Source organism: Trachymyrmex cornetzi, unplaced genomic scaffold, assembly GCF_001594075.2.
Source record: "Trachymyrmex cornetzi isolate Tcor2-1 unplaced genomic scaffold, Tcor1.1 scaffold272, whole genome shotgun sequence".
In the NCBI taxonomy this organism is placed as follows: domain Eukaryota; kingdom Metazoa; phylum Arthropoda; class Insecta; order Hymenoptera; family Formicidae; genus Trachymyrmex; species Trachymyrmex cornetzi.
This window is the reverse complement of record NW_017297394.1, coordinates 138,380-156,472: the sequence shown is the minus strand read 5'-3', so window position 1 is coordinate 156,472 and position 18,093 is coordinate 138,380. Positions and strand designations below refer to the sequence as shown.

At 29.6% G+C, this 18,093-nt stretch overlaps 1 protein-coding gene and 1 pseudogene across 1 annotated transcript in view; both read left to right on the top strand.

Annotated features, from left to right (window-relative positions):
* The first annotated feature begins 1,838 nt into the window (after positions 1-1,838).
* LOC108761951 (odorant receptor 82a-like) lies at positions 1,839-7,615 on the top strand (annotated as a pseudogene).
* An 831-nt stretch (positions 7,616-8,446) lies between these two features.
* The window catches only part of LOC108761950 (odorant receptor 82a), a 15,707-nt gene continuing 6,060 nt past the window's right edge, over positions 8,447-18,093 (top strand). The window contains exons 1-2 of the mRNA XM_018508742.1: positions 8,447-8,821; positions 9,208-9,632. Coding sequence (XP_018364244.1) covers positions 8,459-8,821; positions 9,208-9,632 — 788 coding nt within the window. The 5' untranslated portion in view covers positions 8,447-8,458. The remainder of the gene's footprint in view (positions 8,822-9,207; positions 9,633-18,093) is intronic.

Genomic DNA, 18,093 nt, shown 5'->3' with positions numbered 1-18,093 from the left:
ATTTTTTTAGCCCCCTTAAAATGTTTTTTAGCCGATATAAAAAAATACGTATCAAATATTTTCCATTAAAGAATATGTAGACCAAATTTCAAGACGATCGGTGATTAACACTTGGGTAGTGTTACTTGTGAGTCGAAAAGTCGTACCATTTTGCAATTTTCGCAGTAATTAACAAGATATTAATTATTAAAAATCACTGAATATTGGTTTCCAATAATTTTTTACTCAAATACTATTAACTTTACAGAAAAACAGCAAGAGACAAAAATTGTTTATTTTCTTCTCATAGAGTTCTGAGAATTTTTTCAGAATTTTTTAGTACCGCATTTTCTCATGATGATAAAAATAAGAAAATGTAGTACTAAAAAGTTGATAAAAAATTCTGAAAAATTCTTAGAGCTCTATGAGAAGAAAATAAACAATTTTTGTTCCTAGCCGTTTTTCTGTAAAGTTGATAGTATTTGAGTAAATAATGATTGAAGACCTATATTCGGCAATTTTTAGTAATTACTGTCTCATTAACCATTGCGAAAATTGCAAAATGATAGAGGACTTTTCGACTCAGTTTAGTCCACTCTATCTATACAAAAGCGCTTAGCCAACAATTGCGGGACACCCAGTGTAATATATATACAATAATATACATATATAAATTAAAAAATAATTTAGTGCAGTAAAATTGGATATACTTCGTACGAAATCGAGTGGTACCATTTACCAGGAAAAATTGCACTTGCTCTTACGTTAATAATCAGCATATCACATCATCCTGTAAAAATTAGTGCAGGAAAAATAGTTAGTCTTTCGTTCTCGAGTTTCGGCTCCGTAAGTACAATTCATTATCACTTAGAAAATGAAAAGGCATAATAATAAAAAAAAATTTTTTAATCACATATTTATTACATTAACAGGTTTTGAAAACTTCAGTTGCGTATTTAAACTTGCTTCGAAAATTTATTTGATATATACGAGATAATCTTTATAATTTTGTCCCTGCCAGAAATAATAAGTCGAATTAATATTGATCGATGGCATTGGGCTATCGACGTCGATTCGATCAATTATTTTTTGCTAAGATTTTGTATCAACAAAATAATATTCAGTAAAGTCTTTTTATTAAGAAAAAGATTTATAAATAATTGTGAGTGGATTATGAACACTGAATAGCTACATTCCAAGATAATATTGTACACATGTTTGATAAAATTCATTAAATGCACATATCAGAACATTCAATAATAAATTTATCCCGATTCAAAATTTTAGATTTTAGAAATAGAAATGTTTTACTTCTTTTAGAAATAGAGATGTTATCATTTAGCTAAACTGTATCAGTTGTAATATATTATTCAAAATGCAATTCACATATTTACCATAATTTTTTCTTGATAATATTTTTCCATCAATTATAAGAATTTCTTATGTAAATACAACCTTTATTTGTATTATATTTCTAAATGCATCTGAAAAAAGGATAACATTTTGTAATAACTTCTACATACCTATTTTTCCAATGCACTTTCTTATTTTATATTAATTAATCTTTTTCGTCTTTCACTTCAATCTTGCATTTTCAATATCCAAAAAAGTACGATCGAGAGGAACTTATCTTAAAATCGCTTTACCGCAAGAAATAATGTGTTTTTATGACGATGCTAACGTTCTGAACAAAAACGTTTCACACATTGCTAAAATCGCGTACAGACTATACGCAGTAGTCTATACGCAGAGAAAAGGATGTCTGCAATTCGAGCGCAAGCGCATGTCCAACGACCTTGCAATCAATGCCGCGCGCTGTCTACCTCGTGCAGTCTTTAACATTCGCTGTGACCGCAAACATGTCAAGTACGCGCAATGAGAAGGATTCCAACTATCAGCAAGATATTCAATATATCTTCAAGCTAAACAATTGGATTCTGGGCTCGATTGGCATATGGCCAGTCTCGATTCAAGGCATCGGACGACATGCGTCCAAGATCGCGATCGCGCTCGGTAATCTCGCGTTAAGTTTCGCCATGGTACCCTGTGCCTTGCACATCGTATACGACGAGAAGGACATCATCATGAGATTGAAGCTATGCGGCCTTCTAGCATTCTGCCTCACCGCGATGACAAAATATTGCATCCTCGCGATACGTCGCCCTAAGATACTCCGCTGCATCGAATATGTAAAGAATGATTGGTGGCAGGTCGGTATTATTAGTACTTAACAGATGTGCTAATCATCTCGAAGTAACGAGAATGGTTTAAATAAAAAAAATGCATTAGTTAGTGTTATCTCAGTTCTAAAATTTGCTTTTTTAATACGATTTTTATTTCCATTTAGAAAGTGTATGTTGCAAAATTGTAGGATAACTCCGGTATATACGCCGGACCTATCAAATACTTAATTTATTAAGTATTATTTACTATGTTTAAAGTAAACGAACTATATCAGTAAAAACTTTGTACTGTCTACTACTATGAAAAAAATATTAGAAATCCGAAATATTTATTTTTCATATTAAAAAATAAACTTTTTGAAACCCTTGAATTTTTGCTGTATATCCCATAGAGGTGGGATATATGGCTACACGTAGGGGGAGGGGGGATATGTATGGCTCATGAAAAATTTATAAATAATGCATGTAAATAAGACGTAAAATGACATAATAACTTATAAAATGTGTTTATAAAGTTTTATTAAGAAATAAGAATGGTATAAATATGTATATGAAGTAATAAATAATAATTACAATCTTCCCAGATGTATTACAAGTGTTATGACATGAGGTACATATTTCATGTAATGCGTTTATTGTATTTAATGCACTGAATTCAATCTGCACACTTTGTATGCTTTGGGCATAAATCCCGGTCGCTAAAAATGCCGTATATCCCAAACAGGTGGGATATACAAGACAATAAACTAAACAAAGAGTACAAAAGTAAAGCACTTGTATTTTGCTATACAACATGCTTTACTATTCCACTACACGTATGTATCACGAAATAACCACTAAATCTTTTACATGTCCTACAGTAATCATTTTGTAGTCTTTAATTTATGATGGCACTACTTAACACAGTGACAAATCGATTCAACTTACAATAATTTCATTAATATTAACAGTAAGAAACTGAAATCATAACACAATACTAATATAACATAAAGGCATGTAACAGAGTAGTTACGGGAAAATTACTCCCACTCCTTCTATTTTTTCTGACTTCTGCGGCGTAAATACCAGCGCGGCGTATTTGCCGGAGTTACCCTAATGTAATTTTTAAAACATTTAAAATATTTAGCACACACACAAACAAATACGCAGTTTAATTCAATTTTTTTCTGTCTACATTGTAACGACAACGTCGCTTTAAACATAAAAAAGCAGTTTCATAAAAATAAAAATTTTTATAGACTCCTTATATTAATACAATGATAATAATAACAAAATATCTAACTGGGCGTTAGGAATCAGCGCCGGATATAATATTCCGCAAAGCTAACTAATACCTATTCATAAATCAAAAATTCAATTTTGTACGTTTCGGCTTACTATTTGAGCCATCCTCAGCAATAAAAAATTACCGCTTATCGCACTATAAAATCTGTCGAACTGTGTCTCGCACAATCGTACTTCCGACCTCCAGATATGTAATTGCAGTGGAAATATGGTGAAAGACAACCATCTTTAACATAGTCTAATGCTGTGCCAACCAGTTACTTAACCGAGTGGAGTGGATAGTGGAACTCAAGCCCATCTCCAACAACGATCGCAAGTGGATCCAATCGCATCGTCAATCCATTACAACAATGTCAAAGTTAGATTAAAAAATAATTTAAGTAACATAAAAGAAAGTCATGTTCGTCCTGATGTTAGTCACATGTTACTCGTTCAAATAGTAAGCCGAAACGTACAAAATTGAATTTTTTATTTGTGAATAGGTATTAGTTAGCTTTGCGCAATATTATATCCGGCGCTGACTCCTAACGCCCAGTTAGACATTTTGTTATTATTATTATTGTATGAAAAAGCAGATGATATAATAGCTAGATAATTAAATTGATAAATAGTGGGTAGGTTTTACCAACGCCAATTACTTAATGAGCGTTTAACTGAATCAATTGCATTTCCTGTTTAGTAGAATTAATTGGTCAATTCTACTAATTAACAATTAGTTAAACGCCCATTAAGTAATTGGCGTTGGTGAAATCGACTTAATGATCTCTTTATCTAGGTAAATAAAAATTAGTGATAATACTGTGACAGGTAACATTCAGATCTGACCGGGAACTGATGCTGAAGTACGCGACTATCGGTCGCAATCTAACGATAATCGGCGCATCTTTCATGTATACTGCCGGCGTTATTTATTACGGGATTCTGATCCCATTTTTTTCCGAGACCAAAATCAACAATCAAACCATCAGACCACTTGTTTATCCAACTTATAGTGAATTTTACCAATCCCAAATTAGTCCTATATACGAAATTGTATATGTGGCTCATTGTATGTGCGGATATACAATATATTCGATAACAGCTGGTGCGTGCGGATTGGCTGCTTTGTTTGTCACTCATGCGTGTGGTCAAATCCAAGTGATCATGTCGCGATTGAAAAATCTCTTAAACGACGAAAATCCAAATATTCATCAACGGATCGCTATCATCGTGAAGGATCACGTCCGCATAGTAAGGTAATCTCAGAATATCTACTTCTCACTGAGAGAAAAATGCCTATTATTTGTAACTATAACTGCATATTACTATAATTATAGTAATATGTAGTTATAGTTACAAATACCAAACATTTTTTTCTTAGTGCTTAAGAACTCAAGACAGTTCAGTAATAACAAAGAAATTAAACAATACAGTTAAAAATTTTTAATGGTTTGCAGTTTATATTGTAACTGAAAATGTTCAATAACAATATTAACAAATTAAAACAAGTTATTAAGACTTTATTGTATAATGTTAACTTAATTAGCATAATTAATTTGACTCAGAAATAATGTTACGCATTCGTTTTATCATACCTAATTTAATTGTTAATTTATATATGGAGCATTCCACCATTTCCTAGATATGAATTTCTTTATATTTTCAATTTATTGTATTTCGTAAACCTCTAGTTGAAGTTAAGTTAGTTCCGTTTAAATTATTGATTTAATAAGTTCTGTTTAAATTATTAAAAAACAAAAAGTAACCACATCAAATTGTTCGCGTCTTTAAATTCTCTGTCAGGAAAAAAATATGAAAAAAACTTCAAGTTTTTGTTTCAACTAAAAAAATCTGATTGAAATAAACAAAATCGATTTTCGTCGAAGATCCATATTTTTAATATTTATAAAAAAATTCTCCAATTATTAATAGAAATATAAAGAATTTAAGCCGTATTTGATTAGGTATATCAAGTTAAAATTTTTGTTCCATTTTTTTTTAATTTTTCAACATATTTAAATCTATCATTTAAAGTTAGTAGATTTTTAATCTGCTGATGAGTTACATAAATCATGTTATTTTACGATACTAGAGAATATATTTTTATTGTAACTTCATAATTATTTAAGGAATAAGGATTTATAAGAATATTATTTCTATAAAATAACATTTTTTAAAATATGTGAAGAAATTTATTAATAAAGATCATTTATATATATATATATAAAGATTTTATATAAAGATTATTTCCGTAACGGATCATTTTTATTTTTCACTTCTTTTCTCACTCTTGTTCATTCTATAATTTTCAGATCCAATAAATTTGACAAATATCGTAGTAAAGTTCTCATTAACAGAAGAATTTAACTAAGCAAAGGAATATCTTACGAATCGATACGTTACGATTCGAGACTCAAAAAATTCATAGTATTATTCCTAAAAAAAATAGTACATTGTAAAAAAATTTTCAAACTCTTTAGATTATAGCACGTACAGGAGTGAGAAAAAAATGAAAAATAAAAATGATCAGTTACGGAAATGACCTTTATATAAAATCGTTGTATAAAAATGACCTTTATTAATAAATTTTTTCACATATTCTAAAAGAGGTTATTTCATTCAAACAATATTCTTATAAATCCTCATTCCTTAAATAATTGTGAAATTACAATAAAAATATATCTTCTAGTATCGTTATGAAATAACATAATTTATATAATTTATCAGCTGATCAAAAATCTACTAACATTAAATGATAGATTTAATATATTGAAAAATTAAAAAAAAATGGAACTAAAATGTTGTCTATAATTAAATACGGCTTAAATTCTATATATTTCTATTAAAAATACTGTGGAGAATTCTGTTATAAAAATTAAAAATATCAATCTTGACGAAAACCGATTTGGTTAATTTCAATCAGATTGTTCGAGTAGAAATAAAAACTTGAAGTTTTCTTCATATTTTATCTTAACAGAGAATTTTAAGACGAACAACTTGATGTGGTTATTTTTTTTTCAATAATTTAAACAGGACTTATGTTCAAACGTTTACAAAACAAAATAAATTGAAAATATTAAGAAATTCATATCTAGGAAATTAATGGACATAAAAATCTAAAAAAATAACTGAATATATACTTTAATATGAGAAATATATTAAAAAAATCAATAAAAAAGATCGGTAAGAGTCGATGAGTTGTCGATTTGACGGAGAATGTTCCAAATATATAATACTAAAAATATATATATAATAAAAATATATACATATAATAATAATAAATATAATTACATAATGCTGCACTTCGTCAATACGACTTGATCAACTATTTTCAATTCGTTGTATAAAGGATGTAATAGAGAATGCAACAGGTGGTCTCAATGAACTTTCAATACAGTTTCAGTAAATGGTATTGTTACACATCAAAGAATCGACTATAAGCATACGTGGTATATTAGCTTACATTTATACATACTGTGTACATAGACTGCAATGCAGTTAAGTGCACAAATATATTTGAATAGGATTGTCAGGAGTAATACATTCAAGTTTTCTCATACAAATTAAAACAACTTATTGCAGATTTTCAGCTGTGGTAGAGGAAGTTTTACAAGAAGTATGTTTAGTGGAGTTTACTAGTTCTGTATGCACAATATGTTTACTTGAATACTACTGTATAGTGGTGCGCTAATATGTATACTTAAAACACTAGATAAAAGATAATTAGTAGAGCGAGAAAATTATATTTACTATTTACGATTTAACAGGACTGGAAAGACGACAATAAGCTTAGCTTAGCAACTTATTTCTTGCTCTTTATTTCGTTCTGCTTCAATATATACATATTGTGCTATATTGGCGAGCTTCTCATGGAAAAGGTATAGTCACGTTTTTCAAATTTTAAAGTTAATTCCTGCCCATAATCACATGACCGTTTGCGACCAATGTTGCAGAGCAGTGAAATTGGATCAATGTGTTATATGATCAATTGGTATCAATTATCGCCAAGATCTGTCCGCAGTCTTATACTGATAATCGCTATGTCCAGCCATCCTATAAAACTTAGTGCTGGTAGAATGGCAGACCTGTCATTAACGACTTTTGGAAATGTGAGGCATTAAATACATATCACTTCTACCTTGCTATATTCTATTTCTCCTTCAGTAAACCAAAGATTCGAACTTATTTAAAAAAAAAAGCATTTCTTAATAGGCAATTATATTAACAGCTATACAAGTTTTATATGTATAGTAATATATGATAAATTATATATATTAATAAATTAATTATTTTACAGTTGTTGCAGCTAAAGTTAAATGGTTATCAGAATTTATCACCTTTAACTTTTGTTGCAATAAGTATAAAATAGTCTATTCAACTACATAAACAATATATACCTACTAATTCTACATATTTTGTATCCGTTAAACGCGCACGCGATGTATTGAGTCTGCAAAGAAGAAGATAATCAAATTTTAAATTAAACTCGTTATGAAAAAGATTCATTTTCATAGAATTTCCAGAACAATAATAGAATATATATATATATATATAATATTATTTACAATAATATTATATCAATATTAGATATCTACATAAGTCACATTCTTTCCATGTTACCCATATTGTTGAGTCATTCACGTACAATTTATAATCTCATTTTTTTTAAATCCACGCTAACAATTTAAATTTAACAATTAAATAAAGCAGAAAATGTTAAACTATGAACAGATGTCAAATTTTATTAAACTTGATTTCGCAAATAACGAATTAAAGTCGATTAGAAAAATCCAAATAGAACAGCAAAACTGCAGCTTCCTTGATTAGGAATCGTTTTGGATATAAAATATGCCTTTTACAATCACTCCCCGATTAATAGTGTGTATATGAACTGTCAGACTTACTATCAGTTAGCATTGCAAAAAAGTCTGCAATGTCAGCGCAAGCGCACGTCTCGCAACCTTGCGATCAATGCCGCGCGTCCGTTTGGTCTACTCTTCTTGCAGTCTTTGGCAGAATCTGTCACCGCAAACATGTCCAGTATACGCGATAAGTCCGCCATATCACGTAACTCCAATTATCAGCAAGACGTTCGATATGTTTTCAAGTTGAATAACTGGATTATGGGGTCGCTCGGTATTTGGCCAATCGCGATACGAGGCATTGGAAAACACATGTCCAAGATTGCAATCGCGATCTTTAATTTTGCGTTGAGCTTCGCGATAGTGCCTTGCGCTCTGCATATCATTTATGACCAAAAGGATCTCGACGTAAGGCTGCGCCTAAGCGGTCTTCTAGCCTTCTGTCTCACCGTAATGACAAAATACTGCATCTTCGTGATACATCGCCCTAAGATATATCGTTGCATCGAATACGTGAAGAACGATTGGTGGCAGGTCGGTGTTGCTAATAACATATCGTGTTAATGTGGAGTTCGTTACAAGCTAGTACTAAAAAAATTATTTAAGTAAACGTTGGAACACATGATTAAAGTGTCTTGATGTTTAATTAATTCCATCTTATGATCTGAACCGTTGTTTGAAAAGTACATGTATTTTGTGTATTAAAACATAATAATACACACACATACACACACACACATTTGTATATAAATATATTTAATATAATAATATTGTATAAATCAAAATATACGAATAAATAATCTTTTCTCCGCGTTGCACAGCTAAAACTTTAACTTAAAAAAAAATTAGATTGCAAAATTGATAAATGTTGATCTTTCATCTATCTCGATAAATAACAGTTACTAGCAACACTGTGACAGGTGACATTCAAGTCCGATCGCGAATTGATGCTGAAGTACGCTACCACCGGTCGCAATCTGACGATAATCGGCATGTGTTTCATGTACACTGCTGGCATCATTTATCACTTGATTCTACCGTTCTGTGTTGAGCACAAAATCAACAATCAAACCATCAGACCGCTCGTGTATCCGACCTATAGTAAATTTACTCAATCACAAATTAGTCCTATATACGAAATTGTATATGTGGCTCATTGTATGTGCGGATATACAATATATTCGTTAACAGCTGGTGCGTGCGGATTGGCTGCTTTGTTTGTCACTCATGCGTGTGGCCAAATCCAAGTGATTATGTCGCGAATGGAAAATCTCTTAAACGACGAAAACCCAAATATTCATCAACAAATCGCTATCATCGTGAAGGATCACGTCCGCATAGTAAGGTAATACCTTAGAATATCAACTTCTCACTGAGAGAAAAATGCTTAATATTTGTAGCTATAATTACTATAACTATGATTAGTTATTGTTATAATATTAGTAATAATAACCATATGAATGGTTCTAGCAACAAATATATATAAGGTAAACGTCCCAATGGTTGAACATATCCTAGTTTATGAACGATGCAATAAATATTTATAATTATTAAGTTCTCTATACATAAGTAGTTACAAAATATATTAATTTTGTCTTGTGTCCCATCCTCGTTACCACTAAAAAAACTTCAGAGGCTATTCACATTTTGTTAGACAATTGTTATCCACTTCCGTTTATTTTTTCGGCCAAAGAGATTAAAATTCCATTTTTATAATGCTAATAATTCCATCACTAACAAACAGAAGATCAAAAACAAATATTTTACCGTATGTAAGATCTGTTTCTGAAAGTTTTCTATTGGTGGCGTCAACGATTAATTCGAAAACAGCCTTATCTATTCCTAACATCTTAAATAAGCTTATAAAAAGTAGGTAAAGACCGCCTAGATCCTTTATCAAATCAAGATGTGATATACAAAATTTCGTGTCTGGATTGTGATGCAAGTTACGTCGGTCAACAAAGAGACGCTTACATACGAGAGTTCATGAGCACTCTTCTGAAATTAACAAAAAAAACGGGATCTCCTTCTGTTATTTCAGACTATCTTATTAAATTTAATCATAATTTTGATTGGGAGGAAGCTAAAATTTTGGATACAGAACCATTTTATAATAAAAGGTCAATATATAAAGGTCATATCAGAAATAGTTTATGTAAAAAAACAATCTCAAAGTTTAAATAAACAAACTGATACGAAATCTTTATTCGACATGTATCTTTCTATACTCCAGTCGCTATCCCCTTCCTATAATGCCTTTTTGTATACCTCCTAGCATCTGTACCTAGCATCTTGTTCTTTCTTGCTTGAAACAGTCACATCAGATCAGTTGCATGATAATAAATTTCTCTTTCCTAAAGAGCTGAATTTTTTAGTCGAGATAACTCAATATGTCATTTTCGAATTTTACCTTTTAAATAAAAATTTGCGATGGATTACTATCAATTTTTTAGGTACCATTTATTTTCTATTACTTATTCTTTAATTTTTATTTTTACAACCGTTTCTATAAAATTTAGAATTTTAATTTTTAATACAACCTTTTATCTCGCGATATATGTTAATATTAATACATTATTTTGTTTAAATTAATTTCATTAATCCTCATTATTATGTTTTTTATTCGATAAAAGTCGTTTTGTGCAGAAAGTCGTATGCTGCGTTACTATATAAAAACAAAAATTATATAGGAAAATAACGTTTTCAAATAAAATTTTTATTTTTAAAGCAGGAAATCTATTTTAAAGTAGAAAAATGTTTGTTCTATACTATATAGAAACATCATTTTTAAACTTTTCTTAATAACTTTTTAACGAATAACGAGGGACGGTTAAAATCTGTTGGAAGTTACTTAGGGTCACTTAGGGTTACTTGACCTTAACATATGTCAAGGTCAAGATCTCGGAGAGGTCTCCCCTAAAGTGAATATTTACCAAAAAAGATTTATAAGAAAAAAATATTTTTATAATGACTGTTTAATTTTATATATTCTCTCAGAAACTTAATGATCTGGCTAAGACGCAGTTTACCACTTAAGCATGTATTTTCATATAAAGTGCGCTTTTATTAAAAACAAAAGCTATTTCAATTCGTTAAAAAATGTACTACTAAAGTAAACTTTTTATTTTATTAAACAAATTTACTTAAATGTGATAAATTTAGTGTTTACTTACTGGTAATAAAAAAATCGATATTGCTCAGTTATCGATCACCGGTTTATCTATCGCACAGTATACAACCATATATTAGAGACACTGGTATCAGTAGAGTAGACGATACCACAATATACAATTAAAGAGATCCTAAAGTCGTCTATATTATCGACTAAATTGTAATTTTTGTATGATTACTTTTTTCCTCTTTTACAGATTCGAAAATCCTTTTCTAGGATTAAAGTATACGCATTAATACGTGCCTGTGAGATGGAATTTATGCCGAGAATTGCAATTTTCGAAGTTGAAATTTTAAGAAAAATTTTTTATCCTTCTCGGCAATAAACTCTACCTCACAGACACGTATTAATACTTTAAATCTAGAAAAGAATTTTCCAATCTGCAAAAAAAGAAAAAAATTATTATACAAAAAGTACGATTTAGTTGGTAATACAGACGGCTTTAGGATCCTCTTAAGAGAAGGAATGAGAGTTTTTTCATTATTGTAATTTTTCTGTAAGTATTTTTATATTTTAAGCAGGGTTGGGTAGTGCTCAGTTAAAAAGATAAAAGTTAAGTTAAAAAGTAAAAAAGTTAATTAATTTTAACTTAGCTTAGTTACATTTTAGATTAACTTAACTTTTTAACTTTATTTAGTTACATTTTATATATCCGTAACTATTAATTTTTTATTTAATTCTTTGAAGTTGAGTCTCAGACATAATATGCGGCAATAGCGATAACTTGAGATGAGGTGAAAATTGCAAAAGAAAGCAAATTTACTAGGTGTTGACCAATAAAATTATAAATATTCTAGTGAATTTGTAATTTTCACCTCATTTCAAATTACACAATCGACCCCCAAATTTCAATCTGTCAGAAACCGTATATTTCGATGTATTTATAGTTTCTGATAGGTTGAAATATTATTCCTTATTATTAATACTATCGCTACTTCCTCGTATTGTGTTTGAAGCTTTAGTCACATCACAGGCCAGTATTTATAGTCGAATCTTATATACTAAATAGTATACATAAACAAAACATATAAATAAAATATAGAGTATTTTCTAAATGAAGTATATATTTGTCATTTCCATTATTTATAAGATTGAAACCCTGGAATCATGAATTTAAAAAATAAAAAAAAAACAAATTTAACTTTTAACTTTTCAATTACTTTTTTTTTATTAACTTAACTTTTAATTCAATTAATTTCATTATAAATTAACTTGTATCTTAACTAAGTTAAATTTTCAAGGTTGTTAACACACTTTAACTTAACTTAGTTAAAAAAAAGAGTTAACTTACCCAACCCTGATTTTAAGTAATCTGCAGTTTAATTCAGCAATAAAACTTAATGAATTAATAGTAACAATAAAAAACAAGCCCCTCCCCCCGTTCAAGCCAACTTCTGTTATTCGGATGCACAATTTATTTACGTGTGAATTAAACAAATCATATCAATTAAATAATAAACGTTTCGACCATTACGTCTCTGACTGTCGTCACCACAGGACTGTTGAAGTCGTTTTTCGAATGTTGGTCCACTGAAAGTCTGTAAATTTGGTTGGACGATGTGTTTCTACTTTTGACACAATGTATAGGACTTAATTTTCAATTTATCTATAATCTGATAATTGGATAAAGAAGAATGGACAGGATATTGGAGGTTATGAATACTAGGCTAGTGTTTTAAATATGATATTGATAAGGACCAAAATGTAATGGTCGAAATATTTATTATTTAATTGATATGATTTGTTTAATTCACACGTAAATAAATTGTGTGCATCCGAATAACAGATGTTGGCTTGAACGGCTTGTTTTTTATTGTTACTAGTGATTGATTCTTTCGAGCCTTTTTTGAGATAATTGTTAACGAATTAAAGAATAAATATCATAATGAAATATAAATAACCTCGATCAAAATTGTATATCAACATTTAATTTAATTAGTTTAGTAAACATTTAATTTAATTAATTTAGTAAACATTTAATTTAATTAGTTTAGTAATTAAGTTTAATTTCTGTTTATTTTTTATGTTTAAAAAAATAACGTCAAAAGAAAAAAGAAAGAGACGTGGATACGGACAAGCAGATATTAATTATGCTTTAGAAGCGATAAAGACTGGTGGGTATGATATTGGGGATTGCTAGCGTAAAATTCGATGTTCCTAAAAGCACACTTTACATAAAAAATAAGAGAAAAGTCGAAGCTAAAATGGATCCATCGAAGTATTTAACAAATTAGGATGAAAGCGGATTAGTTGAATGGATCTTTTTTTCTTGCTAAACGTGGATTTTCAATAACGAAAACTCAATTATTGAAAAGTGTTCAACAACTCGTTATTAAAGTGAAAAGAAAAACACTTTTTATAAGACCTGGTAGACACTTTACGAAGGATTTCTACGTCGTCATCCTGAGCTAGTAACAAGAGTTGCTCAAAATTTAGCAGAGAAAGAAATACATAATTGGTTCAATCAAGTCCATTCACATTTGATAAAATTAAATTTATTGGACATTCATCCTTCTAGAGTATTCAATTGTGATGAGAGCGCAATCCTTTAGTGTCCAAAACCAGACCAGGTCATCGTTAGAAAAGGATCTAAATCTGTGTACAAGGTAGTCAACGCAGATAAAGAAAGCCTTACTACACTACTATTACTATTCATGGTAAATGCAGCAGGATCTATGGTTCTACCCATGATAATGTTTTGGTATAAACGTATACCATATAGTGTATCCAATACTTTTCCAAAAGACTGGTATATTGGATTATCAAAGAAAGGATGGATAACTGTGGAATCATTTCATAAGTATACTTTAAATTATTTTCATTCGTGGCTGATAAAAACAATACTAAATTCCTAGTCATTTTATATGTCGATTCATCCCATTTGATGTTGCCAGTGGTTGAATTTTGTCGAAAAGTAAAAATCGAATTAATTGCATTACATTCTAATGCTACTCATATTTTACAATTACTAGATGTTGCTGGATTTCATCCATTAAAAAATGCTTGGAAAGAAACAACTAATAATTAGTTATTAGAAAATGGAGGTGAACGTTTGAGAAGAGATAAATTTGCTATTTTATTAGAAAAAGTACTAGATCCTATTAATTTAACAGAAACCATAAAAAATAATTTTAAAACTTGCAATTTACTACCGTTTTCAGATGATGCAGTAAATTATAATATTTTGAACAAAAATATAAAAAAAACACAATACACAAGACGAACAAGAAAGCAATACCAAAATTATTCTGATTAATGATCACAAATAATACCGAACACATTTACAATTTTTTGAAAGGAATTTAGATAATAAAATATTACAAAGTTTTAAGACAGCTCTAAATGGATTGAGCAGTGTTGAAATTTAAAATAGAGGCCTTTTTTATATTGGATAATTGAGAAACCAATCTGGTATACAATTTTTTTACTAGAATATATGCTTCAGTAACTTGAATTAATATTTGATTAAGTTTTTCTACATTATTATTATGTGTTTTTAATCTCATCGATCGATTTTCACTTATATAATATTGTTTATTATATAAGATTGTAAATATGATATTCTTATACAATAATTAACTTACTAATCAATTTAAGGGAAGACATTATTGAAGAATATATAAGGAAATAGAAAATAATGTAGTTTCTCATTTCAGAAATAATAATGACATATAATAGAATCATGTAGATATTAATGCTGTAGACATAGCTATACACCCAAACTTCGAATATCTGTATTTAAATAAAATTGTTGATGCTTCTAATTTACATAAAGATAATATAAAAACTGACTTGACATAAGCAATAGATATCACTAATACTGACGTATTGGTTGATACTTGATAAATTGCGTTCTTCAAGGTTTGTAAATTGAAACTATATCATTTATTTTATCTGAATTAATATGTATTATAGTAACCATTTCTATATCCACGTATCATTCTTCTAGGATTTCAGAACAATGGCAACTTAAACGACTCAATAATTAACAATCATGGCCGAATAAAGGTTTCTGCCGCCCCTAGGAAGCAAAATTTTCGCCGTCCCTATTCAATTCTCGCACAACCACGTCGGCAAAACAAACACCTAAAAAAAAAGTCAGCAAGGATTGAAGAACCTTACCTCCATCTATTTTGCGAAACTATCGATAAAATCGCAGTGTCGAAAATGGATGTGATGCGTATCCACACTAAAGGGAACTGCCAAGATTGGCTTTTATTAGAACGAATACGCATATCCGTTTTTGGTGCGCTAGCGCTGGTGTAAGTGTTGTATCACCGACGAGATAGGGCCTAAGCACAAAGATGACCGTAACTAAGGCCGGTATTCATAGTCAGATCTTATATTTAAGACCGTCTGAAGTACAGTCTTCAAATGTCATGAACCAATCAGAGGGCCGCATTAGCGACTTAAGACATTACTTAAAACGGTCTTAAAATAAGAACCGACTATGAATACCAGCCTAAGTCATGGAGCGTAAGTCGTAGTTGTAGGTGGACCAAAACATTGTGCGTTGATCCTACGATTCACGTTTCACGATTCAGTTACGACCATCTTTGCGCTAAAACCCATATTGTTAACATTCTGCGTTCATTTCATATATACATTTTTTGACACAATGCGCTTGTTGGAGTGAGTAGGAATTATAATAAGAACCAAGAGCATATTCGAACATGCGACGCGAACAAACCTCTAATGGAAAATTTTCTCAATCATTCGCGAATAAATCTCTAATGGAAAATTTACTCATAATTCGCGTGGCAAAAAATGATTTTTTTAGAACTTCTTTTAAAAAAATGCCGCCCCTAGACATAGCACAGGTTAATCTCTAGTGCTGTGGCACTATTAACAATACCAATGCTAATTTTAATAACCATGATACTATTATTAATACTACACTGAAAAAAATTTACTAAATTTCAGTAAATATTTGTTTTAATAGTATTAACGAAATATTTACTAAATATAAACACATATTTATTTTATTTAAGCGTAACTTTTTTATTTTAAGTAAATACTTATTTACTGTACATATTTCGTTAGTACTATTGAGAGAAACAAATATTTATTAAAATTCAGCAAATTTTTTTTTCAGTATACTCTAGATAAATTAACAGAAATAGAAAATGAATATGTTATTCCAGAGGTTCCATCTCTATTAAAAAAAAAACTTTATTTTAACCAAAATTGATCGAAAAAAAATAAAGGAAAAAATTCTAACGGTTGCTATATCTGAGGAATGGTTATAATACCATTTAAATAAAGGAAATGAAAAAATTAAAAAGCAACAAGGCATAGAAGAAAAAGGCAAGAAAAGAGAAGAAATCAAAGAGAGAAAAAACAGGAAAATTAACTGAAAAAGACTATTAAAAAAAAGAAATAAAAAAGCGGAAAAAAATTGAATGCGGTTAATGAGAAATATTATTAGTTACAATGTTCTTACGTTCTTATCAAAATGTAATATATCAATAATAAAACCTACAAATAAACATTTTTTAAATATACTGTTCATAAAAAATTATTTTTATAGTTATAAAATCTTGAACTTTAAAGTCATTTGAAGTCATTTTGTAGTTATAACACATGATGGAAAGAGACTACTTGTATGATGCAAGTAGTCTACTTACATCATGGTTATAATCTTATGTCCAGACACTGGGACAGCTTCGTTCAACCATTAGACCAGGTAAGTTTTAATCATTCAAATATTATACTAACAATAAAACTTTTACATAATTCAATATTTTATTACTTTTCTATACGATAAAATTAATAAAAACAATTGTATAAATGCTTTTAAATAAAAAAGATATCAATTTAGAAGATAAATAGAAATACTTAAGGGGATCCTAAAGTCTATATTACTGATTAAATCATAATTTGTATAACAAAATACCTACTGTTTTTCTTTTTCACAGATTCGAAAATCCTTTTTTAGGATTGAAGCATTAATACGTCTGTAAGGTGGAATTTTTGCCGAGAGCGACCAAAAATTTCGAAATTTATATATTTTTTATCATTTCTTGGTGTAACATGGCGTCTCAAGCTGACAAGTCGTAACAACATTTGCTTGATACAAAAGTTTTGCAACCTGTATTTGCAACCTATATTAACCGAAATAGTAATACACAAGTAGTTTGTTCAAACAAATAACATCGAGTTCTTAGAATTAGACTTAGACGGTTTATCGCGACGAATTTGTTATACGAAAATTGACACGAATGCGACTGCGTGTACTATAGGTTGCGTGAGATTTTGATATGGTAATATATAAAGATATGTCGGTGCGTTGGAAAAACAGCGACCTCTGGTGATATTACTTGTTAGTCGGAGTTTACTTTAGGATTGATATTGTTTTTATATAATGAAAATATTAATAAATGGATGTATACATTATATATTCTTAATATATTGTTTAATATATTGGTTAATATATTGTAAAACACTGAGGTTTTAGTTAACAACCTAAAATGAATATAATTATAGTTATTATAAAGATTATGCGTTTCGCGTGTTTTCTCCGTGTCCAGATTCATTCTTGGAATGCCAATGTTTTGTGAACCTTGTAGTCCACTTCATCAAGGCGAGGAGCAGCCTGATACTGAGCTGCATGGTATAAGGATAAGGGTATGCT